Below are 24,410 nucleotides of genomic sequence, written 5' to 3' on the forward strand. Positions count from 1 at the left end.
GGTATTGGTGCCAAGCGTGGAGAATTTAACTCTCCTGCGAAAGCTGCTCAAATGTCAGTTGAACTGTACTTTTTGCGTGTTGTGACATTTGTTTCCACTGTTTACTTCTCTTTTTGTTCTCTTCACACACGTGTATGCTGCATCTGATGAAGTGGACTTTTGCCCACAAAAGTTAAAAAAACAGCACAATCCTAGACCAATGGGGGGGGCGGGGGGGCCTTTTGACTCAGGGCCTCAAGCTCAAAGGTGGCCTCCTATTTAGACGTTTGTTAATGTTTTGATGTCTGGTAAGTTTCACAACTTGTTTCTCAGCTTGGAGCTGTCCATTTAAGCAAAGAAGATAATTTCTTTGTTAACTGTTACAGCTGTTGTCATATTAAAGTTTAAAATGTTCATATTAATAAATATGCATCTGTTCTCTTGGCACCATATTATACCAGGATGAACACGTCCTTTCAGATCACCTGATATATATAGACAAACCACTTACTCTTTTGTGGTGCCTCATTTTGTTTTTGCATTTTTTTATGTTTCATAAAATCATAGAATCTTAGTTGGAAGGGACCCCAAGGGTCATCTAGTCCAACCCCCTGCAATGCAGAAATCTCAGCTAAAGCATCCATGATAGATGGCCATTCAACCTCTGCTTAAAAACCTCCAAGGAAGGAGAGTCCACCACCTCTTGTGGGAGTCTGTTCCACTGCTGAACAGTTCTTACTGTCAGAAAGTTTATCCAAATGTTTAGTCGGAATCTCCTTTCTTGCAACTTGAAGCCATTGGTTTGAGTCCTACCCTTTAGTGCAGGAGAAAACAGGCATGATTCCTCCTCCATGCGACAGCCCTTAAGATATCTGAAGATGGCTATCATATCTCTTCTCAGTCTCCTCTTTCCCAGCTCCTTCAAGTGGTCCTCATAAGTCTTAGTTCCCAGACCCTTGATCATCTTGGTTGCCTTCCTCTGCACACATTCCGGGTTGTCAACATCCTTCTTAAACTGTGGTGCCCAGAATTGGACACAGTATTCCAAGTGTGGCCTAACTAAGGCAGAATAGAGTGGTACAGTCATACCTCCAATCTGTTAAGGTCATTTTGAATTCTGACTCTGTCTTCTGCGGCATTAGCTACCCCTCCCAGTTTGGTGTCATCTGCAGGTTTGATGAGCATCCCTCAATTCCTTCATCCAAGTCATTTATAAAGATGTTGAACAACAATAAGCCCAGGACAGGGTTTATTATGGCTAGGGGTAGCCTGGTCCTCTATGGATCTCTGAGAGGGCCTGGATCAATCCTAAGCATGTCTACTAAGATGTAAATATTGAATTCAATGGGGCTTGCTCCCATGTAAGGGGTTAGGAACATATCTGTAATCTTTAAGGTGCTGCCCACCTTGCTAGCTCCCACTCTGAGTGTGACACCTGCATGTCCTGGATGCTTTAGCTGAGATACCTGCATTGCAGGGGGTTAGACTAGATGACCTATGGCTCCCTTCCAACTCTAAGATTCTATGATTTTGTGTTTCACATTTAAGGCAAATAGCAGCTTGGGTGAGGTGGGCCATTGGGAGTTCAGTTGGGGGAATGACATGGGTAGGCGGTTACTGCATCACCAACAGCCCTGCCGATCAGATGGGGCAGCTGCTGTGTTGTTTTTAAAATGTGAGCTCTTGTTGACAAATCTCCTGTGTTGTCTGTTTGGGGCCTGAGATAAGGCAATGCTCTGCCCTCATCATTTGCTTATGGTCCAGTTTATTGCTGACCTTGGAATTAGGAAGGTCTAGCTGGTAGTTCATTAAAAAAAAACCTGCTTCCATCCACAGGCTAAGCTATGATTCTCCTGTATGCTGTGATTTGGATATTATCATAGGCTGTACTGTATTGGTCAATTGTCTGGATATGGCATGTAATTGCCACTTATAGAGAAGTTGATGAGGACAATCACTAATGATCTGGGTGTCTTTGAGTAAGCAACTGAACTAGAGAACTCTTGAATCGCTCCGTCCCCCACCCTCTGTATTATTATTACAGTATTTTCACTACTGGAGAATTTAGTCTGGGCTATACGCTACAGGGTGTTCTATTTTTCCACTCAAGTGGATAACTTAAGAAAAAGTACATGCAGCAGATCCTGCCGAGAGTATGTCTCTCAGCAATACTAAATGGCATGATGTTGCACACAGAAGCAGTGAATCAAATCCAAAGTTTATTTATAAGGGTACAATTTTAACAGCACTTACATGGAAGAAAGTGAAACACCCATGAATGAGTTGGGTTAGCCCAGTAGGGTGGACTCACTGAAGAGACAGAAGAGGGAAAGTGAAATCTGGTTGTTTTTTTTGTTTGGTTTTTTTTGCTGGGGAGTTGAATAGTATTTCTGGGCTCCTGTCACTTTTTATAATGGCTACGTCCTTCAAGCTGCAAGTCTGCCATTTGCTGCTGTTAGTCCCTGTTGCTTAGGGACTAAAGCTGTTTACAAAGGAAGAACTCTGAAGTATGTCCAGAATCTTGGTGGATTAGAAGATTTGTAAGACAAGCAATAATTTTCTAATTTTCTCTTTGCACTTGGAGAAACTATTTCATTGTTCACATGTTAAAGCAAATTACTTACACATTTAGCTCTTTTGCAGCAGTGCTGTAAAGCTTTGTATAATTGTGATTATATATATATATATATGATGCATAAGGCAGACAGCTGGGGTTTAGATTTGACCCTGCGTGCAATTTTTTTGGCGTGATCTGTCTAAACTTTAGGCTTATCAGTGAACAAAAAGAATAGTTAGTGGACCCAGCTCACAACTCCCCCATCGCAGAACATTTATTAAAAACAACATGAGGGCAGGTTTGTTTGTTTCTCAAGGAACATTCAGACCCTATCATTGGAATTGATGGAAATTGCAGCCCAAAACAACTGGAGGACACCAAGTTTCAGAATGCTAGATCAGAACATTATATAATACAAATAAATATAAGGTATATAATTTGCCTAAATTCAAATTGTATAAAACCACAACAAGAAATTGAAACTAAATACGAAACTAAGCATGGTGTAGCCATAGGGTCAAACGCTTAAGGGATATTTTTTGTTTGCATTAAGGAAGATAACAAGAGGCAGCATGAAGATGATGAGTCCATGGAGTGAGGATTGGGTCATGCTCTCTCACCTCCTGTGCACAGTCAGCATAAATTATGGGTCCCTTCTAGCAGAAACTGGGCCCTTAGTTGTGCACGCTGAGCCTTTTTACATACAATTGCATGCATATCAGCTCTTTCAGAAGCTATGCAGAATGGAAGGAAGCATCAGGAGCAAGAACCATGCAGGCGAGACTCCTCAAAGAGCTATGCTGCAATCGATGTACGTGCTAATCTTGCTTGCAATCTTTATTTCAGTTTAAACTCAAACTATCTCATAGACACATTCATGGGTATCACACTTTCATACAAATTGCCACCCATCTCTTAGCTTAGGGATGGGGAACCTCAGACCTAAAAGACACAGGGCACAGCCCCAAATGATTAAAAGGGGCAGGGGCAGGAGATCTAAGGCCCAGAACAAATGACCCAGGGCATAGGACCCCTGGACCACCCCACCAACAACAACAACAACAACAACAACCCAGGACCTGTAATTCTGTGTTGATAAAATGGGGGTCTGTTTACAAAAAAGAAGACTGAAACACTTTCATTTGTGTTAAGCAAATAAGCCAGACCATGTTATGTTTCCGCTTTGAAATGTATGTCAGGAATGTGAAAGAGAGAAGACGTGTCTTCTTCTCACCCTCAGCTGGAGGGATATCTTGGTCTGCCTTCTACTATTGTCTGCTTTGCCAGTACAATCCCCTGCAGGGAACACACTGACAAAAGAGCACCAAGGAGGATTGAACTTTCAGCTCATCATTCCTGCTTTTCCACAGGGATCTGAGCAGAATTTAACCAGGTTAAATCCTGTTGCTTAGGCTGCAGACAGCGGTTCCCTGTGGGGAAATGGAGGCACAGCCTACTCAGAATTTAACCTCACCCATCAGCTGGCATCACCTTCCCATTGGAGCGATGTCAGCTGTTTGACAGATTTGGGGGAAATGGCCTTGAAAGCCAAACTGGATCCCTGGCAGGTTGAAGGGTTCCCCACCCCTGGAGAAGAATAGCCTGCCAGTGCTAGAACTGGGTCTGAAACATGCTTGTTGGAATAATTCTATGCGGGGGCAGGCTTTAGTATTTCAAGTTTCAGTGGTGCCTTGTGCAAGGCCAAAATTCAGCACCCCCCGCTGCCTCTTGCCTTCCATTCTGCTCAAATCATTGTTGTGATACCCTGCGGCTTCCGCTAGGCTTGGCACCCAATATGGTGGAATTTGTCATGCTGCCCTAAATTCACCTATGTTCTATGGTTCTTGTAGAGCCCTGGGGAGGAAGGGAGCCTGTTGAAATGTTAATGTTGCAAGCTTCCCATCTTATGCTCAGCTAGTGTGTGTGTGTTCATTGTTGTGTGCATAGTGTGTGTGTTTTTGCATGCCACCCCGATCGCTAAGCAGTGCGAGAGTCCATGGGTTCAGTTTCCTTGGACTGAGAGACAGTGCAGACTTTGGTGTCTTTATGATAGATGGATAATTTATCTTGCTTCTCCCATAGCCACAGCCTTGGATTCCACCAGAAATCAGGCATGGCCTTGTCTCTCAGCTGCTCATTTGTCTCTGGCACAGTGCCATATCCTTTGTTACCTTAAAAGCTCATATTTTGGGAGCCATTACCAAGAAACTTGTCTGGCTGTTCCAGCAATTATTCCTTGTTGGATCCAGGAATTAGAAGGGACTGAGGTATGCATCATACCCTCCCTCCCTCCCTCTCTTACACACACACACACACACACACACACACACACACACACAGTGTGAGTGTGTGCATGTAACAATATATTGGCTCAAATGGGGGAAAGAGATAACTTCACGTGAAAACTTCCCATGGAACAGACACAGGAAATTGCAAAAATCAAATAGTAGTAATAAATCTGGAGCCTCAGTATGGTTTTATGATATCCAAACATTATTAACATGGAACATATTGGTGTAATCAAAGATGAGTCAGTTGAGAAAGGAATAAAGGAGAATCTGGCAACTACAATCATATTCACCTTAATTACAAGGTTGTGTGGGTGTTAGGTTCAAAGGATATGTGAAATTGCAGGTAATGAAAGACCAGACTGTCTTCGTTATCTGTGTTTTCACATGATACACCAACGGCAGGTGTACAAGTCACCTTTTTATAGGTGTGGACAAGAGAAACAGTGACTAGGTTGAGGCCACACAAGCCAATGGCAAAAGTGGGAGCCATAAATTCATTTTATGTAATTGAATTTCTCTTCTCAAAGACTCAGGGCACATAAAAGCTTGTCAAATATTTCTAGCTGGATGTCTGATTGCCATTCCGAAGTGTGTCCAAAAAAGCTTCCCTGAAAAGCTTTCTTTTCAATATACATTAACATCACCATTCACCCTTGGCTTTATATTTGATTTATCCTTTTTTTCCCTTCCCACATGCAGCTCTGGGTTCATTAACATGTAATCTAATTTCATAGTTTTGTGATAGATCTCTGAGCCTTGTGCTCATGAGCTTCTTCCACCTACCTCTGCATGCACATTTTTAATCCCTTACTTCCGCTTTCATGGAAACCATAGTTTGCCATTACATCTGATTCAGCGATCCGGAGGAATTATGCAACCACAGTTTACTGGTTCACACGTAAGGGCAAACTATGATGCAGGCCTGGCAGCAGCATCCAACATTGTGAAATTCACTGGGTGGCCTTGTGCAAGTCACAAATGCTTAGCATAACCCACCTCACCGGACAGCTGAGTGGTGCAAATCAGGTATCCTATAGCAAACATCCTCAGCTGAATCTCAGGAAAGCATTGAGAAGAAGAAGAAGAAGAGTTTGGATTTGATATCCCGCCTTTCACTCCCCTTCAGGAGTCTCAAAGCGGCTAACAATCTCCTTTCCCTTCCTCCCCCACAACAAACACTCTGTGAGGTGAGTGGGGCTGAGAGACTTCACAGAAGTGTAACTGGCCCAAGGTCACCCAGCAGCTGCATGTGGAGGAGCGGGGACGCGAACCTGGTTCCCCAGATTAGGAGACTACCGCTCTTAACCACTACACCACACTGGCTAAAAGAAAGACTTGTATATTCCAAGCCACCCCTTCCAGGTTTTCCCATGCAGTCTTCACAATACAGTAGGTACTTTGAAAGTCCTCACTGTTAAAATAAGCATTGTTGATTTTGATATCCTAATATATCTTTATTGAACAGATTTTGTATACTGCTTAATCGTAAAAATCGTCTAAGCAGTTTACATAAAATATACAGTGGTACCTCGGGTTAAGTACTTAATTCGTTCCGGAGGTCCGTTCTTAACCTGAAACTGTTCTTAACCTGAAGCATCACTTTAGCTAATGGGGCCTCCCACTGCTGCTGCGCCGCCGGAGCACGATTTCTGTTCTCATCCTGAAGCAAAGTTCTTAACCCGAGGTACTATTTCTGGGCTAGCGGAGTCTGTAACCTGAAGTGTCTGTAACCTGAAGCGTTTGTAACCCGAGATACTACTGAACATTAAAACTGTCAATTGAAAGCAGAAGTTAAAAACAAGTTGATCTAAAAGCCCATCTTTCAGTTTCCTTATCCCTAATGAATTCTGCATTCCTGTTAGAATGAGTTACATAAAAGTTTCATCTCTGATCTGAAGGTATGTTTGCCTCTTGGATCTTTCCCCCCATTCTTCCTGGAATTGTGTACATGTTCAGAGAAGTGAATGCCTAGCCTTCACCTCTCTGCGGTCAATGCATTACATACTTCTGCCCATTCTGGTCTTTGGTCAAGCCGATCTCTTTGAATTAACTTCTCTGTCTTTTTCCTTAACAGCTGTTGCTGCTATCACTTTACTGTCAGCTGAGGAACAATGTTTTTCTAGGACTAGGACAGATGTCATTCCATTCTAGAGACAGTGAAGCTCCTTAAATCCCTTCGTGGAAAATCAGTGTTTTTGCTTTCAGCTGACATTAGATTGCATTTGGACTTTATCCAGACTGAGCTTCACATTTTTCTCTTTTTTTAAAATAAAAAAAATCTGTTATGTCAAGTCCTTCTTGACATTGTTTGTACCCAGGTACGGAGGCTCCATTGGTAGGATAATGCACTGTCATATGATGAAACTCATTTCTTGCTAAAGTGATTTTCCCTCCTAGTCCCCTGAAGGAGACTTACTAGACAAATATTGATGGCTAATCAGCGGCGTAGCGTGGGTTGTCAGCACCCGGGGCAAGGCAAGTAATTTGCGCCCCCTAACCCAGGGCAAGGCAAGTAATTTGTGCCCCTAACCCCTAACCTGCTGTCACTGCCAGCTTCTTCTTGCTGCTGCCTGGGCTGGTCGGATGTGGTTCTCTCCCGCACTCAGCGCTGTGCTGGGCGGCCGCTGCACTGTCCCTCCCCCAGATAGTCCCTCCCTCGCTCTCTCTCCGCTCCGCACCGCAACGCACGCCTGGCACCCTCCCCCTCCACAGTGGGCGGCGACCCGGCAGCTCGGATCGGATTCGCACAGCCAGCACTGCAGTGAGAGAGAGTGAGTGAGCCAGGTAGGGGCAGAGAGATGCGAGTGCGTCCCCCAAAATGTTGCGCCCGGTGCGACTGGCACCCCCTGCACCCCCATGCTACGCCACTGTGGCTAATCTAAGGTTACAAGTTACCTTGGGGGGGGGGGGGATTGTGAGAGAGCGAACTGAGCTAGAATGACTAGAATAGATACTAAGAAATGAGCAGAACATAAAAGCAAAAGCCCATCTTGTCCAACATCCTGTTCTCACAGTGGCCAGCCTCTTGCCTATGAAAAACCTGCAAGCAGGATTACCAATGTTACTGGAACTATGTGCATTCATAAAACATGTTCAGACCCTGCAGAGCAGACGCTTATGGTGCCTATTGGCCTTCTGGAATGGGGGTTATTTTCAGAGATCATTCCCTTCTTCATACAATAGCCTATCACAAAGCAAAGCAGCTGCCTTGTGAAGGATCAGGTGCGCAGCCTGGGAGTCATTTTGGACTCACAGCTGTCCATGGAGGCACAGGTCAATTCTGTGTCCAGGGCAGCCGTCTACCAGCTCCAGCTGGTATGCAGGCTAAGAGCCTACCTGCCCGCAGACGATCTCGCCAGAGTGGTGCATGCTCTAGTTATCTCTCGCTTGGACTACTGCAACGTGTTCTATGTGGGGCTACCTTTGAAGGTGACCCGGAAACTACAACTAATCCAGAATGCAGCAGCCAGACTGGTGACTGGGAGTGGCCGCTGAGACCATATAACATTGGTTCTGAAAGACCTACATTGGCTCCCATTATGTTTCCGAAGTGTTGGTACAATTCGAAGTGTTGGTGCTGACCTTTAAAGCCCTAAACGGCCTCAGTCCAGTCTACCTGAAGGAGCGTCTCCACCCGAGGGGCTTCTGGCGGTTCCCTCACTGAGAGAAGTGAGGTTACAGGGAACCAGGCAGAGAGGGCCTTCTCAGTAGTGGTGCCCGCCCTGTGGAACGCCCTCCCATCAGATGTCAAGGAAATAAACAACTATCTGATTTTTAGATGACATCTGAAAGCAGCCCTGTTTAGGGAAGTTTTGAATGTCTGATGTTTTATTGTGTTTCTAATATTCTGTTGGGAGCTGCCCAGAGTGACTGGGGAAAACCAGCCAGTTGGGCAGGGAATAAATTCTTCTTATTATTATTATTATCATCATCATTATCATTATTCTCAATAGGGAAGGATGACAAGTGGGGAAATTAATTGGCAGGCGGAAAGAATGATAAAATCTGAGGAGTCCTCACAGAGAAACAGGTTAAATTATTTCTAAAGGGTGTCAGGTTGGGAAAAGCTGACCTAGGCCGATAAAATTATATAGCTTTGCCATATAAATGTTCACACTAACATCTATATAAGCATTGCATCTGCACATGTGGGACACTGTACGCAGATCTCCCTCTCGGGTTCAGGGCAATTGTGTACTGTCAACACATGTTGCTGTCTAGGAGCAGAATCCTGGTGGCAATCTTAAATTGGTGAAAGGGCTTTTGATCCAGTGGACGCTTCTACTCATGGAAGAGGAGGGAAAGCGATGTTTGCAGATCCCTCCTCCCTTTCCATGTCACCTGCCTGCTTGTTCTGGAGGGTTCCCCAACTCTCTTCAGTTGCTTTTCGGAGAAGGAGGAATGAGCAAAAACTGTCTCCTGGCCTTTTTCATTACCTGGATCAAAAGCCCTTCTGGGAATGCAAGGGCAGCAATTGGAATGCACCCTGAGGAAATAGTGCAATACTTTATTCAGAAGGATATTATTATGGCCATCATCATTATGACAAGTAATGCCTATCCTTCACCCCAAGGTCCCAAGGTGGGTTGCAACAATTAAAGCTCAATATTAAAAAAAAAAAAACCATGTTAGAGCTTGATAAATTCCTCCTTCCCCTCCTTGTCGCTTTCCACTCATGAATAAATTCCATGTTAGAGCTTGATAACCTGTGACACAGCCCATCCACTGCCCAGTCACCACAGCTGTGTATTAAAGAGTGGCTAAATATATTTTTAGCTGTATAGCACATTTATGTGTGTTTTTCTGAACTGAAGTAGCAGTTACATCTTTTTAAAAGAACAAATCTCTCCTTTTAATTTTAGTGATTTTTTTAAAAAAATATTTGTTCAGGGACATGGAAAAGATGCAATACTTCACATTGATTTCTGTGGGATTTAAGCAGCTGAACTGTGCACAAGACTGCAAACATAACAGCTACCATTAATGTTATTTAATTCAGCAACTCGGTGTCTCATGTCTTTGTAAATTGCTAGGGCTGAACGGAGTCTCTTCAACACTCTTGATTACCTGTGAGGAGTGGGAAAAGCACATTTTCCAAGCATTTAACTCTGAGAAACGGGTGGATTAGGAAAAGAAGCTTAACTCAAAACAAGGAAGTTGGGGAAAGGAACTGTGGCTTGGAAAAAACAAATGCCACATTGCAGTGCAATTAACAGGAAAAGCTCTTCCAAGTATCAACAAAGCAGGGAAATGAAGAAATTAATTGGTTGTCTTTAGAGTGGTGTGGAATTAGAGGAGAGGATGAGCAAGTATTAGTGAAATTACACAACAGATTAATACTTGGCTCTACAAATGAAATGGGTGGATGCAGTATTTCTTCAGACAGGAATCAGGTTTTGAACGAGGCTGTTACAAGTAGTATGAAAGAAATATGATTCTCATTTAGGTAAAGGTAAAGGGACCCCCGACCATTAGGTCCAGTCACAGACGACTCTGGGGTTGCGGCACTCATCTCGCTTTACTGGCCGAGGGAGCCGGCATACAGCTTCCGGGTCATGTGGCCAGCATGACTAAACCGCTTCTGGCGAACCAGAGCAGTGCACGGAAACACCATTTACCTTCCCGCCAGAGCGGTACCTATTTATCTACTTGCACTTTGACGTGCTTTCGAACTGCTAGGTTGGCAGGAGCTGGGACCGAGCAATGGAAGCTCACCTTGTCGCAGGGATTTGAACCGCCGACCTTCTAATCACAGACCTTTGAATGGGGAGAGAAAGCTTGTGAAATAAATGTTTGCAGAAAACCTTGAGGGATTTTAAGGAGGACCAAACATACTGTCAAGTGCTAGGGCACCTGCTTTGCAAGCCTGAAATCTTCCCTGAAATCTCCAGAAAGAGGCCGGGGGAAAGTCTCACCTGAAAGCCTGAAATCAGTGTAGAAAATACTAGATGGGTCAATAGGCTGACTTAGTATAAGGCAGCTTCCTATGAGGTTATTATTCAGATAACTTTCTGATATTGCTGTAAGTAGGGATGGTGGATGAAGTCAATTAAGTTTGCATTTAAATGGAAAGCTACCATATTTTCATTCTCTGAAACCAAACACAAACCACAACACACTCATCCTTTGAAACTCACACTTCTCCAGATTTTGCAATGCAGTTCTTCAGTCGAGTAATGTGTACAAAAATGCATATACTAGGGTAAAGTGTGCATAAAAGTGGCAATAACATACAAAAATACATATCTTAAGGGAAATGGGTTTGCAAAAATGTGCATAGGCAAAATTGCCAACAAAAATCTCAGGAGATTCACACTACAGTGGTACCTCCAGTTGCAGATGAGATCTGTTCTACAGGTCCGGTTGGATCCCGAGGTTTCCGCAACCTGAGGACCGCTTCTGCGCATGCACGCACGGCGAAACCTGGTCAAATACTTCTGCGTTTGCTGCTTTCGCATCCTGAAGTTTATGTAACCAGAGGGTTACGTAACCGGAACTACTACTATATCGGCAATTTTTCATGAGGATTTTTAAAAATCACATATTGCTGAACAAGAGTGGAGAAATGAATTTAAGATTGGGGAAAAATGAGAAACTGAACAAACCTAATTGGACATGCAAATCTATCCCTAGCTGTAGGTACATTAATGTCATTCCACCTGTTGGTTGAACCATCCAGTGTCCAACACTGGGGTTTAGTTTTCAAATAAGAGTAAAGAAAGGATGGTGTGTTGTGGCCTGTATCTACCCTCTCTTGGCCTGCTTTGATGTTCGGTCTGATTGGATGAGGAAAGGACCCATACACCACACCCAAAGCAAGCCCAAGAGAATTTGGCAGCTGAGACAGACCCCAAAATGGTGGCTTCCTCCCTGCCAGGGAAGAAGAGGTGATGGAAGATCTACATCATCAACAAGGGGGAAGAATGATTGACTTTGGGATCTGCCATCTGACGCAGTTGCCTCATGAATCGGCCGGCCCTGTCCACACCCCAAAGACATACAGTATTACATGTTCTGATTTATTTGATGCTAAAAATCTCTTGGAACCCTATAGTTTTAGATTACAGGAGTGGGAGGTGAACATTTGATGCTTCCTCACTTAAAAACAAGTAGTGACATAAATTAATTCAGATTACTTTCCTATTTTCTAATAATTCAAGGAACAGAAATGTAAAATGTTTATGTTGTTGTGTTGCTGTTTAGTCATTTAGTCATGTCTGACTCTTTGTGACCCCATGGACCAAATTTTTGTATATGATCCAATTACAGGTTTTAAATAACTTATTGGGAAACAAAATATTCCACTTTTTAAATGTGTAAGATCCTTAACACAATGATGCATTTCTTGATTAAACAATTATTGGCCGCATAATACAATTTAATAATGCTACTTTCAGATGAGCCAATGCAAAATTTTATCAGTGGTATAACTCAGAAAATAGCAAGCTGTTCATTTATATGGAACTGATGACAAATTCTAGAGGGGTAAGCCATGTTAAATTATTGCTGCAAAAAAAAGGCATATTTATGGTGATATAAATCTGCAAGTCATTAGGATGCCAGAAGACTGTCTAATGAAAATTACAGCACTGTGAACTGAGTAAATTCACAAACTACCAGTAAATTTCTCCTTTTCATACAATTCAGACAATTCTCTCTTCAAACCAGCAGAGGGCATGCTGAAGAAGTGATAGTAGATTTGACTAAATTAAAAAGCTTTGAACATGTAATAGAAAATTAGCAAATGTTCTGTGAGACCAACCACACTTACCTGAGAGCAATCCCTAATGAATTCAAAATGACTTATTTCTGAGTAGGCATGGTTAGGACATCCAGAGCAGAACAGAAAATAAAGGAAAATGGGTCCCTCAACAGAGTGGAAATTTATAAATCCCTTGAAACGTAGCAAAATGGGTGCTTGGCTGTCACTCAACTAGTCACTAAGTGCCACTACCACCTAGACTGTATTCCTGTACATACTTACCTGGGAGTTAGTCCTACTGAACTCAAGAGGACATTAGAGTAGACATGCATAGGATTGTGCTGTTAGTTCTATTCTATTCTATTCACACAAATCTACATCTACCTAACACCCAATAGTTCTGGCAAATAAGAAGTAAGACACACTGGTTTTATTGTGGTTTACTCCCAATGAAAGCTACAGCATTGTAGCCATAGAGCCTCCTTGAAAGTGCCCTGTGTGAGGGTGATCTTCCCTGGATGGTGGGGCTGAACACCTTCTCCCATTTCCTCTTCTCCGGTCTTGCCCAAGCCATTTTGCTGCCTGAGGCAAAGGACAAGGTGGTTCACACCCATGTACACACACCACATTGTACCCATGTACACACACCACATTGCTCATGTTATGTATTGAAGTTCTCACCCTGGCCACCAGGGGTATTGTGTATATAGTTTTCACTCAGGTCCACATAAGTTAATTTAGGTGGGAAACCCTGGGTTGTTGTTGTTGTTACAGTATTGACAGCCGGCTGCCTATAAAAGCAGGCTGGCTGAGCTGTTTGTAGTTCAGTTCAGTTCCAGCTTACTATAAAGAACCACTTGGTGAAATCTCTGTGTCGACTGCTATGTCCACCCACAACTTAATAGCACATACAAGACCAGACTGGAAACTAGGGTTGCCATATTTCAAAAAGTAAAAACCAGGACACCTCAAAAGCTGTTGAGCTTTTTTGGGGGGACGCCAAAAATTATGGACCTTTTTTTAAGTTGAGCTTTTTCAACTGACTTGCCTAAAATCCAGGACCAAGTGCCTCCTTTGAAATCCTGGATGTGTGGCAGCCCCTGAGGGCAGTAGGCTCTCTTAGGAGGTAAAGGGAGGAAGCACATACCGCTGTGTGCAGCAACACTACACCACCACTCACAGCCCCCCCAGAATTTCCTGTCCACAGCAGCTGCTTCACCCTGTCTAATGGTAGGGCTGGCCCTGCTCTCTAGTCTTTCACTCAGGCAGGTGCCATTTGGGAAGAGGGTTTCCTCTGCTCTCTCCCCATCCCCTCATATACAACACTTTTCAATTGTTGCCTGTTGTTCCCCTCTTCCCTGCTTAGAGAACAAGCATGGTTTCTAACAAAATAAAGCAGCCTACTTCAGTCCTATTACCTCATTCATATTGACTATACAGTCTCTTTTTGTTATTGTGAGAGGTCACATGATGTTCATGCATATGTGAACCAATCCCCGACAGTTAAGATTAAGTGCAGCCTAAGTCCAGTGTGCTCCTTGATAGCTTGGCAAAGCCTCTGCTTTCTGGTTTTGTCTGTGGAAAGAATATCGGAACAAGCGGTTAGTTTATGAACAGGATGCTCTTTCAGTCTCATCTTCCAGTGCAAGTTCTGCACATTTCCGCCCAGCCCAGGGCTAGAAAAAGGATCTGATCCATAATGATGTTTTTGATGTGACCATTATACAGTGCATTTTTCAATCATTTAAGGAGAGCATGAACCACTACCCATTAAAAAATGATGTGGTTGCCTCATTAGAGATGGAGATTGTTTAAATCTGCTCAGCTAAAAGGGACTCTTTCAAAGAACGCCACTTAACTCTAGATAGTACTTTAGTTATGAAACAGCCAATTTCATGTTCAGTTCAATGTTAGTGATTTTTTTTCCGGCTGGAAGCACAAAATCATTACATGCTGGCTGCCCACTTCTTGCTGCAAATAATTTGTACAGTCTGAATATCTTGGTACAGTATTCTTCTTTTTCTAAATGAAAACTTAATAACCTGACAAGCTGTAGAAGAAAGACGAGGCAAATTAGATTCTCGTTCTCTCTCTCTCTCTCATAAAATAAAATTGCCCACATACTCTCATATGGCTGAATTCTATAGCACAAATGGTTTTATTCTACAAAGCCAGGCCTAGTACTGAAAGATTATTTCAGATGAAAACAATTGACATTGTATGGATTTGTATGGTAAAGGACCCATGGACAGTTAAGTCCAGTCAAAGGCAACTATGGGGTGTGGCGCTCATCTTACTTTCAGGCCAAGGGAGCTGGCGTTTGCCCACAGACAGCTTTCCAGGTCATGTGGCCAGCATGACTAAACCGCTTCTGGCACAATGGAACATCGTGACGGAAACCAGAGCACACAGAAACGCCATTTACCTTCCTGCCACAGCAGTACCTATTTATCTACTTGCACTTTGATGTGCTTTCGAACTGCTAGGTTGGCAGGAGCTGGGACAGAGCAATGGAAGCTCACCCTGTCGTGGGGATTCAAACCGCTGACCTTCTGATCAGCAATTCCAAGAGGCTCGATGGTTTAAACCACAACACCACCAGCATGTGGTGAGGCAGCAAGGCCTGACATCTTTCCTTTTTCGCCCATTTTGGCATCCAGTCCAACAGCCTGAGTTGGACCCTGAGAAGTGCAAACAGAAGGAAGCTTGTCCCACTTCTCCCCTGTCCCTGAAGCCCCCCTGCACCCATGGGGGGTGAGGGGGTCACTCCTAATTCCTGAACAGTGTAAGATGGGGGCATGAGTGGTTTGCAGGTGGAAGGTGCAATCTGAAGCCTGCAGAGCACCAAACAGACCTTCTTCTTTTTGGCACTGTGGGTTAAACCACAGAGCCTAGGACTTGCTGATCAGAAGGTTGGCAGTTCGAATCCCCGCAATGGGGTGAGCTCTCATTGCTCGGTTCCTGCTCCTGCCAACCTAGCAGTTCGAAAGCACATCAAAGTGCAAGTAGATAAATAGGTACCGCTCCGGTGGGAAGGTAAATGGCATTTCCGTGCACTGGTCTGGTTCTCCAGAACCAGCTTAGTCATGCTGGCCACATGACCCGGAAGCTGTATGCTGGCTCCCTCGGTCAATAAAGCGAGATGAGCACCGCAACCCCAGAGTCGGCCATGACCGGACCTAATGATCAGGGGTCCTTTTATCTTTACCTACCTCCTCTTACATTTCACCTTGTGATCAGATGCAGTCTTTGTGAACTTCACCAACTACCAACTTCTTTTGTCCACTCACTGCCAAATCCCCACTTTGTTTACCATCTACCCTGAGGAAGAGTTCTTGAGAACTCAAAAGCTTGCACACTGTTTTGTGACACTCTAGTGGGCCTAATAAAGGTTTTGCCCTAACACGGATTTTGATTCACCCACCCCCTTATGGGCTAACAGGGCTACTTTTACTTTTGCCCTGGACTGAATTCCCACAAAGGAATATTGTCTAGTTTGGATGTACAAAGTTTTTACACACATGTTTATTCCTAGCAAAAGAAAAAAAATGCAACACAATTATTTTCTGTCTCAAAGAGATCCTGCATAACCATGGAAAATATTCTGTACGTCAACTATTTCTATTGTCTTAAACTGCCATACAGCATCATGCCCCGAGAGGGCACCATAGCACTCGTTCGTGTTTTGACTGTCAACAAGTGAGCAACAAGAGCTTTTAAAGCATCCCATTACAGAAAATGAGAATTGCATCATTGTTGCTTTTACCGTCTGATTATTTTGACTGAAAATGTGCACATGCCTGTGGATTTCTTTTATAGAAGCCCTATATGACCAAAGGGGAAAAAAGTTTGCTAATGAAGATCACACACAAGTCAGACATGAAAAATATTGAAATAGTGGAAACTGCCTTGTGCTAAGTCCACTCCTTAATAATAATAATAATAATAATAATAATAATAATAATGTATTTATACCCCGCCGATCTGGCTGGGTTTCCCCAGCCACTCTGGGCAGCTTCCAACAAAATATTAAAATGCAATAGTCTATTAAACATTAAAAGCTTCCCTAAACACTGTCTTCAGATGTCTTCTAAAAGTCTGGTACAGTGGTACCTCGGGTTAAGAACTTAATTTGTTCTGGAGGTCCGTTCTTAACTTGAAACTGTTCTTAACCTGAGGTACCACTTTAGCTAATGGGGCCTCCCGCTGCTGTGCCGCCACCGCCAGACGATATCTGTTCTCATCCTGAAGCAAAGTTCTTAACCTGAGGTAATATTTCTGGGTTAGCGGAGTCTGTAACCTGAAGCATCTGTAACCCGAGGTACCACTGTAGTTGTTTTTCTCTTTGACATCTGGTGGGAGGGCATTCCACAGGGCGGGTGCCACTACTGAGAAGGCCCTCTGCCTGGTTCCCTGTAACTTGGCTTCTCGCAGCGAGGGAACCGCCGGAAGGCCCTCTATCTCAGTCTACATTGACTGGCAGTGGCTCTCTGGGGGTTTCAGGTAGGGAACTTCTGCATGGGGACTTCTGCATGCAGAGCAAATGCTTTGCCACTGAACTATGGACCTCCCCTGGACCTTTATATTTTACATTGAGTGGAAGGAGTCTGTCTTCTGCATATGTCACCCTTTAAAGCACAAGGTACACCGATGGCAAAGACTTCAGCAGTGATACTAATACAAGGAGTTATTTGGGCAGTTTGCAGCTTGTCATGCAGGGTGAGAAAATTCTCTTTGCCATGTCACTTGTAAATGATTCAGGACTGTGGTCCACCTTTGTATCTGGGCATTCTGTTTGATGGCACCAGTGGCGTAGCGTGGGTTGTCAGCACCCGGGGCAAGGCAAGTAATTTGCGCCCCCTAACCCTAACCCTAACCCTAACCCCCAGATGTTGCGCCCGGTGCGGCCGGCCCCCCCTGCACCCCCACGCTACGCCACTGGATGGCACTGTCCTCATCATCCAGTCAAAGATGGTTTTTTCTACCACTTAAAATTTAATCTTGTTGACACAGCGAGGCCTCTCTCATTTTCCTTTGTTTCTTGTGCCTTTGTTTCAACCCTCGCTGTGCTGCACATGTTTTTAGTTGGCCGGAACAGAAATTTCCAGCAGGAAACCATCTTTGATCCCTCCTACCCTCTGCCTTTGTAGATGATAGGCGATAGATTCATTTTGTGCGGCTAAAGAGACGTGTCGCACAATCTGTGCCAAGGTTAATGGAGCAATCCTAAGCAGGTTTGTCCCGCTGAGTACTTCAGTGGCATTTACTCCCTAGTTTGTACGGTTTGCAGCCTAAGGCTGTGTACACATATATAGCCTTTGAAACACACAGGGGTCCTTTTCTGCACAGTGCACCTTTGTACACAGAGTCTCTTTTGTTTGCAATGAGTCTCATGGTCGTAGACTCATAGAAGGGTAGTAGAGCTGGAAGGGAGCCTGAGGTTTATCTGATCCCACCACCTGCAATGCAGGGATCCAGTTCACAGCCATCCCTGGGTGGGCTTGAACCACCAACCTTCCGGTTAACAGCCAGATGCACTGACCCACTGCACCACAGTGATAATGTCACCCAAAGTGGCAGTTACTCTCCATATTGTCTGAGAACACAGGTGGGCATGCTTCACACTAGTGTGCGATGGTGTTCTCTATTCCCCTCCATTAGTATTTCTGGAGACCTCTTTTTTAAAAATATTTTTTTCTGCAGTCTTTCAAAAGAGAGAGGCCAGAAACTGGTGTGTTGATATACTGTATTGATATGCAGATGATATGCAGAGTTACTGCTCTGCTTCCTATTTTGTCCATTTCGTGGAGTTGACCTGAGAAAGCACGTTCTGTGTGCACATGCATATAGGAAAAGGTAAAGGTACCCCTGCCCGTGCGGGCCAGTCATGTCCAACTCTGGGGTTGTGCGCCCATCTCGCTTAAGAGGCCGGGGGCCAGTGCTGTCCGAAGACACTTCCGGGTCACGTGGCCCTCGTGACAAGTTGCATCTGGCAAGCCAGCGCAGCACACGGAAACGCCGTTTACCTTCCCGCTAGTAAGCGGTCCCTATTTATCTACTTGCACTTTGATGTGCTTTCGAACTGCTAGGTTGGCAGGCGCTGGGACCGAGCAGCGGGAGCGCACCCCGCCGGGCGATCGGCAAGTCCTAGGCGCTGAGGTTTTACCCACAGCGCTGTTGAATTTGCAGTGTCCCGTGCACAGCGGAATGATGAGAAGTACGTGCACATACTCTAAATTGCTTTATTTACATTTCAAAGCTGGTATTTACATTTCTCTGCCGGAGCAGAGAAAGCATCCTCTCTCCTCTGAAGCACGGAGAGAAACACTGTGAGAACAGTGAAAAACAGGAAACCAGTGTACGTCACATCCAGTCTCCTTTCCCGTGAGAAACTCCAACAGCAACTCTGACTGGAATGTAAACATTGTCTTGTGACAAGCACTTCGCTGCACAGTGAAGAGAGCAGAAACCAACAAGCGCCACCCGCGTCCCGCACATGCATATAGCAAGTACCATATACTATATAACTTCAGGAGAAGAAAAGGCTAAGGAGTAAACCCTACACAAATCCAGAGTGGAGTCCCTAAGACAGTTGGATGGTGTCTTGTACGCCTCCTTCTGGCAACTCCTGCAGCCAAGCTGTGCAAAATGCTCTGCTGTCCTTTGGACCACACCAGCAAGGCCAAAAAGGGGGTCATGTCGACTGAGCAGCCCACGACCTCCATACACACTGCCTAGGCTTGCACCCCAGGGAGGTCACTTTGGTAATAATGCAGCAGTTTGACTTCACATCTGGTGGCGCACTCCTTTGTATCTTGAGACAGATGGGTGCAACAACAACATACAGTGGTACCTCGGGTTACATACGCTTCAGGTTACAGACTCCACTAACCCAGAAATATTACCTCGGGTTAAGAACTTTGCTTCAAGATGAGAACAGAAATTGTGCAGCAGCGGCACAGCAGCAGGAGGAGGCCCCATTAGCTAAAGTGATGCTTCAGGTTAAGAACAGTTTCAGGTACACAAAATGGATTGCAATTGTTACAGCAGAATGCACTTTAGATCAGCAAGCAGTGTTGGACAGGTATGGCATGGGGATGATGTGTGCACAGCACCTCCAAAAGGCACCTGCCTCCAGCACTGAATGTACACATCATCGCACCGTGTGTACATGCCCCGAGTCTTAGCATCTGTTGTCAGTTCTGGGACTCTGCCCTGAAATGTAAAGGTATGAAGCAATACTTTGATGATGTTGATGATGTTGCACTTCATCATTCTACCAACCAAGGCACTTCAAGGCAGCTTGCACACTCTTGCACAAGAACAATACAGAAAACTGGATGTGGAGTTAGCACCAATGTATATATTTTTTTAAATGATATTTATTAAAATTTCAAATAATACAAAACAACAATACAAACAAACACAAACAAGAACAAGTATAATTTCAAACCCTTATTTTCTTGTAACTTACTTCCCCGACCTCCTCATACCTCCCCTTTCTGTATTCCAATTTCTAATTATCTAATCAGCAAATCCTCTTCCTTATTTTCAAATTAATTTTTAACCTTTCTTTTCTTTTTACTTAATCAATACCGCTGAAAACCACTTAACTTCTGAAACCCACGTCATTCTAACATTCATTAATTTTGCAATGTTTCCTAAAATGGTCCTTAAATTTCTTCCAATCTTCTTCCACCGTCTCTCTTCCCTGGTCCCGGATTCTGCCAGTCATCTCTGCCAGTCCCATATAGTCTATCACCTTCATCTGCCATTCTTCCAAGGTGGGTAGATCTTGTGTCTTCCAATACTTTGCGATGAGTATTCTTGCTGCTGTTGTAGCATACATAAAGAATGTTCTATCCTTCTTTGGCACCACTTGACCGACCATACCCAAGAGAAAGGCCTCTGGTTTCTTCAAGAAGGTATATTTAAATACCTTTTTCATTTCATTATATATCATCTCCCAGAAAGCCTTAATCTTTGGGCATGTCCACCAAAGGTGAAAGAATGTACCTTCATTTTCTTTACATTTCCAACATTTATTATCTGATAAGTGGTAAATTTTTGCAAGCTTGACTGGGGTCATGTACCACCTATAAGTTAGCACCAATGTAAACACCCGAACAGCTGTCTCACAAATGCAGAGGGCAGCTTCATGAGTATTTTTTTGGTAGAGGGATTGCAGGGGAGAGAGAACCAAAAAGATCCCATGAGTTGGGGAAGGAAGACATTCTTGCCCCTTCTCACACTGATGTGAACACACCATGCAAATTTGGCTTGAAATGCTGCTGCGTCGGGCGGGCCGGAATGGCTACATTCTAAGCTTTTAATGTGAACATGGCCTTTATGGAGCCCCCATGGTTGGAGGTAGTGAATCTCCGACTAGCAATTTCTGCCTTCAAGCCCCACCTGTGGAGTTCCGAAAGGCACCTGATTGGCTGCTGCAGGAAGCAGGATCCTGGCCTGGGTGGGCGAATCCTGCTAAGGAAACGCAAGACCTCCGAAATCTGCCACGTCCGCCGAGCAGCTGTATTGCGCGCCGCTGCTGCACAGCTCACTAGGAAAAGGCACTCTGCACATGCTCAGGAACGCAGGCGTTCGCGGCTGCTTCACCGAATAAGGTTCAGAACGCGCCGGGCGGCGATTCAGCAGCAGGCAGCCGAGTTCCCCAAAGGCGGAGGGGAGGAAAGGAGGAGGGGAAGCCGACGGCTGCGAGCGAGAGCGCGCCTTCGTTTCGCTCCTCTGCCCGTCGAGGGCGGAGCAGCGGAGACAGCGACCCGGCCCGGACGCCCCCAAAGGCCGAAAGGGGGGCACCTTTGGCCCGGAGGGAGGAGCCGCCAGCGCCTGCCGCTCCCACCCAGCCCAGCCCAGCCCAGCCCAGCCCTCCGGCACTTTCGCCGCGGCAGCCGGCAACATGGACGGCGCGGCGGATGGTAGCGCGGAAACGTCTCCCTCCACCGCGGACGCCTGCGAAGAATTCCGCGCTGCTTTGACCATGACCAAAGGACTCTCCATCTTTCTCGACGTAAGCAGGGCGCCTGTCACTCTGGGTTGTCGCTGTTGCGCTTGCTTGGCTGGTGATCTCCCCTTTCCACCCCCCCCCCCAAGCTTCAGCATCTTCTGGATTTAGATGGATGCATCTAAATTAGAATGTTTTCCCCGGAAGGGAGCATGGAGGGGGGGGGTTGGGGGGGGCTGACCGCCTGTTCCCCACCGGGCTCCTACCTGCGCCGCCGAGAGCTGCAAACGATCCACAAGTGAAGCTTCCGCCGCTCGCTGCATCTGCGGACCGAGGAGGCAAGCTGCACCTGTTGAATGTTTGCCTATCATGCAGTGATGATGATGATTAGATTTATGAGCCGCCCAACAGGGTGAAAAGAGTCCGGCAGCTCTCAGGGGACCATGCTGGAGCATGGTTTTGGGTTTTAAAAAATTTTTGATCCTCAACATTTTAGATGCCGTGGACATCCCCAAATTTGAGCCATACAGGAGGCAAATCGCAAGCGCGGTGTCTCAAAGTCCTTTCTTCTCTTCCTGGTAACGTTCCTAGTTTTTGGATTGGGGGGGGGGGGTTGAGAAAAGGCACAGGTGAATCAGTTAAACACCCCTCCCTCAGACTAAAACTAAAAAAAAAAAAACCTTTACAAAAGCACTGGAGAATGGGATCGTAGGCATCCACATCTTGTGTTGTTCTGACGCCTCCGAAATTGATAGGATAAATGGGGAGGTGAAACGTTTTGCTGCTCGGTTGCTACTCAAGGTTGCTACCGAATATGTAGAGTACTCCCGTAGTAAAAAGAAAAAGCTGTGATAGCTTCGATGGGCATTGCGGGAATCTTCAATGCATAATTTCCTTGTATATTTTTTTATTACTGTTTTAGTATGCAGGGTGATAAGGCAGCTTAGAAAGTGGCATTCTGATACACTTGTAAATAAAAATAAGTATGGGGGGGGGCCTCAACGCACAAATCCTAACCTTATTCGTATCAACTCAGAAGTAAGTCTGTTTGCATTTGAGGGAGGCTTACTCCCAGGTAAGTGTGGGTAGGATTGCAGTCATAGAAAGAGAAGCAAGTTAGCCTGTCAAATGGGGAGAGCAAATCAAAGTAAAAAATGCAACCCACACCATTATTTGTAGGAGGCAAAATTATACTATCTATTTTCCTCTAATGCATTAACGTTTTTCTTTTATAAAAATAAATGTGTGTTAAACTAAGTTAGTTGTGCTCATTAATTTCAGTGGCTAAAGACATATGAAGGGAAATTAAAAACTTCAAACTACTAATTGGGTCACTTTCTTATGGACAACCAGACTGGTTTCGAATATTAGTTGATTGCCATGGAAAATGGAAGGACATCTATACTGTATCTCATTTAGTACTTGGATAGGCTGTCTGTGATATGATGCAATATGATAGATATTAAATTGTATAGATCACTTTTCCACCCCAAAAAGGTCCTCAAAGGTCACACAAAAGAATATAAATGCATTTTGGGGGGGGGGGAAGGTTAAATATAAAAATTTTAATTTTAATTAAAATTAAATCTTAAAAATTATTTATGTAAAAAGGAAACATTGTAAGAAACAAAGTGAATCTAGAGAAGCACAAAAATGAGACCAAATTCTGCAACAGAACCAGTCCATCTCGTCAATCAGAGATGCCAACAATTAATATTGTAAGCATGTAGAGAAAGCATGTAGGATGGCTGACATTTATCAGGCATCTAGGGGGAAATCCTGTGCACAAGAAGCTGGTAAATTAAGACAGTATAAGATTACATCAGGTACATTCAGCTGCAGCGGCTGCTGTCCTAAGCCTGGCAGAGGGAAAACAAGCCTTTAAAATAGTGTTTTTTCGTTGGGTTACAAGGTTTTGACAAGCATCAAATGTTGAATCCCATACACTGTTAATGGTCAGATCCTGCTAAATAATAAATACTATTGTATGTTGATTATATCATGTGCTAAATACCGTTGGGATAGCTCAGCCAGTAGAACTCAAGACTTTTATTTTCAGGGTTGTGAGTTCAAGCCTCACATTGAGCAAAATATTCCCAAGCCATCTTTGGTTGGTGGCCCACCACTACAGGTTGGTAGCCATATTCCATGCAGTTGCTAATTTGTGCATGATTGAGAATGACTCCCCACTTTGCATGGATGCACTTTGGAACACGTTCACCATCCCTTATCCAACAGAAAATGTTACCTCCAGAAATATTACCTGTACTGAGATACTGTAATCACTATAATCTTTGGGTTGGAACAGCTATCATCCAGTTTGCCAAGGGTGTCTTTGGGCCTTCATCTACACGAAGCCATTGGGAGCAGTCATTAGGAGTTTCGGGGAGAGGTGCCATCAGTATAATGTACTAAGCCTGAATTTATTTCTTTGCAGGTCCTGAGAAGAGCAGATAAAAATGGTAAGTCCAATTACGTCTTTATTTTCAGAGAAATGTAGTGTTAAAGCACTAAGGGATTCCATTGGGATATTTAGTTTGACTCTTTGCATTGGATTATAGAGTGCTCTGAAGTGGGCTTTCTGTAGTCTTGGTAGCACACAGTGGCATTGATGGTTTTATCTGTGGGATGGTGGTGGCAAGACAGATTTGTTCTTGTTTTTCCATCACTGGAAGATTGCTTTCAGGACAGTAGAAGGACTGTTTGACTGGTCAAATGTGCAAAACAGATTTGGTTTTGTTATGTAAAATAGGTGGACAAGTACAAGTGATTTGTTGCCATAGGTGATAAAGGTTGGAGGTCCTAATGTACTAATTTTGTGTCTGTGGAAAGGCGAGCAGTTCAGACTGGGACTAAAAGAGATGCAGGGAACAGAGTTGCTCTCTAGAAAGATGCTTACTTCAGCTATGGCAATAACAG

The 24,410-nt window shown here is 44.4% G+C and overlaps 1 protein-coding gene across 2 annotated transcripts in view; it reads left to right on the forward strand.

The window, feature by feature from the left end:
* The first annotated feature begins 21,431 nt into the window (after positions 1-21,431).
* Positions 21,432-24,410, forward strand: part of NECAB1 (N-terminal EF-hand calcium binding protein 1) — a 39,276-nt gene continuing 36,297 nt past the window's right edge. For both annotated transcript variants that reach the window (XM_079983172.1, XM_079983173.1), the window contains exons 1-2: positions 21,432-21,557; positions 23,929-23,953. In XM_079983172.1, coding sequence (XP_079839298.1) covers positions 21,447-21,557; positions 23,929-23,953 — 136 coding nt within the window. In that variant the 5' untranslated portion in view covers positions 21,432-21,446. The remainder of the gene's footprint in view (positions 21,558-23,928; positions 23,954-24,410) is intronic.

This window comes from Podarcis cretensis, assembly GCF_951804945.1.
Source record: "Podarcis cretensis genome assembly, chromosome: 7".
Classification (NCBI taxonomy): Eukaryota; Metazoa; Chordata; class Lepidosauria; order Squamata; family Lacertidae; genus Podarcis; species Podarcis cretensis.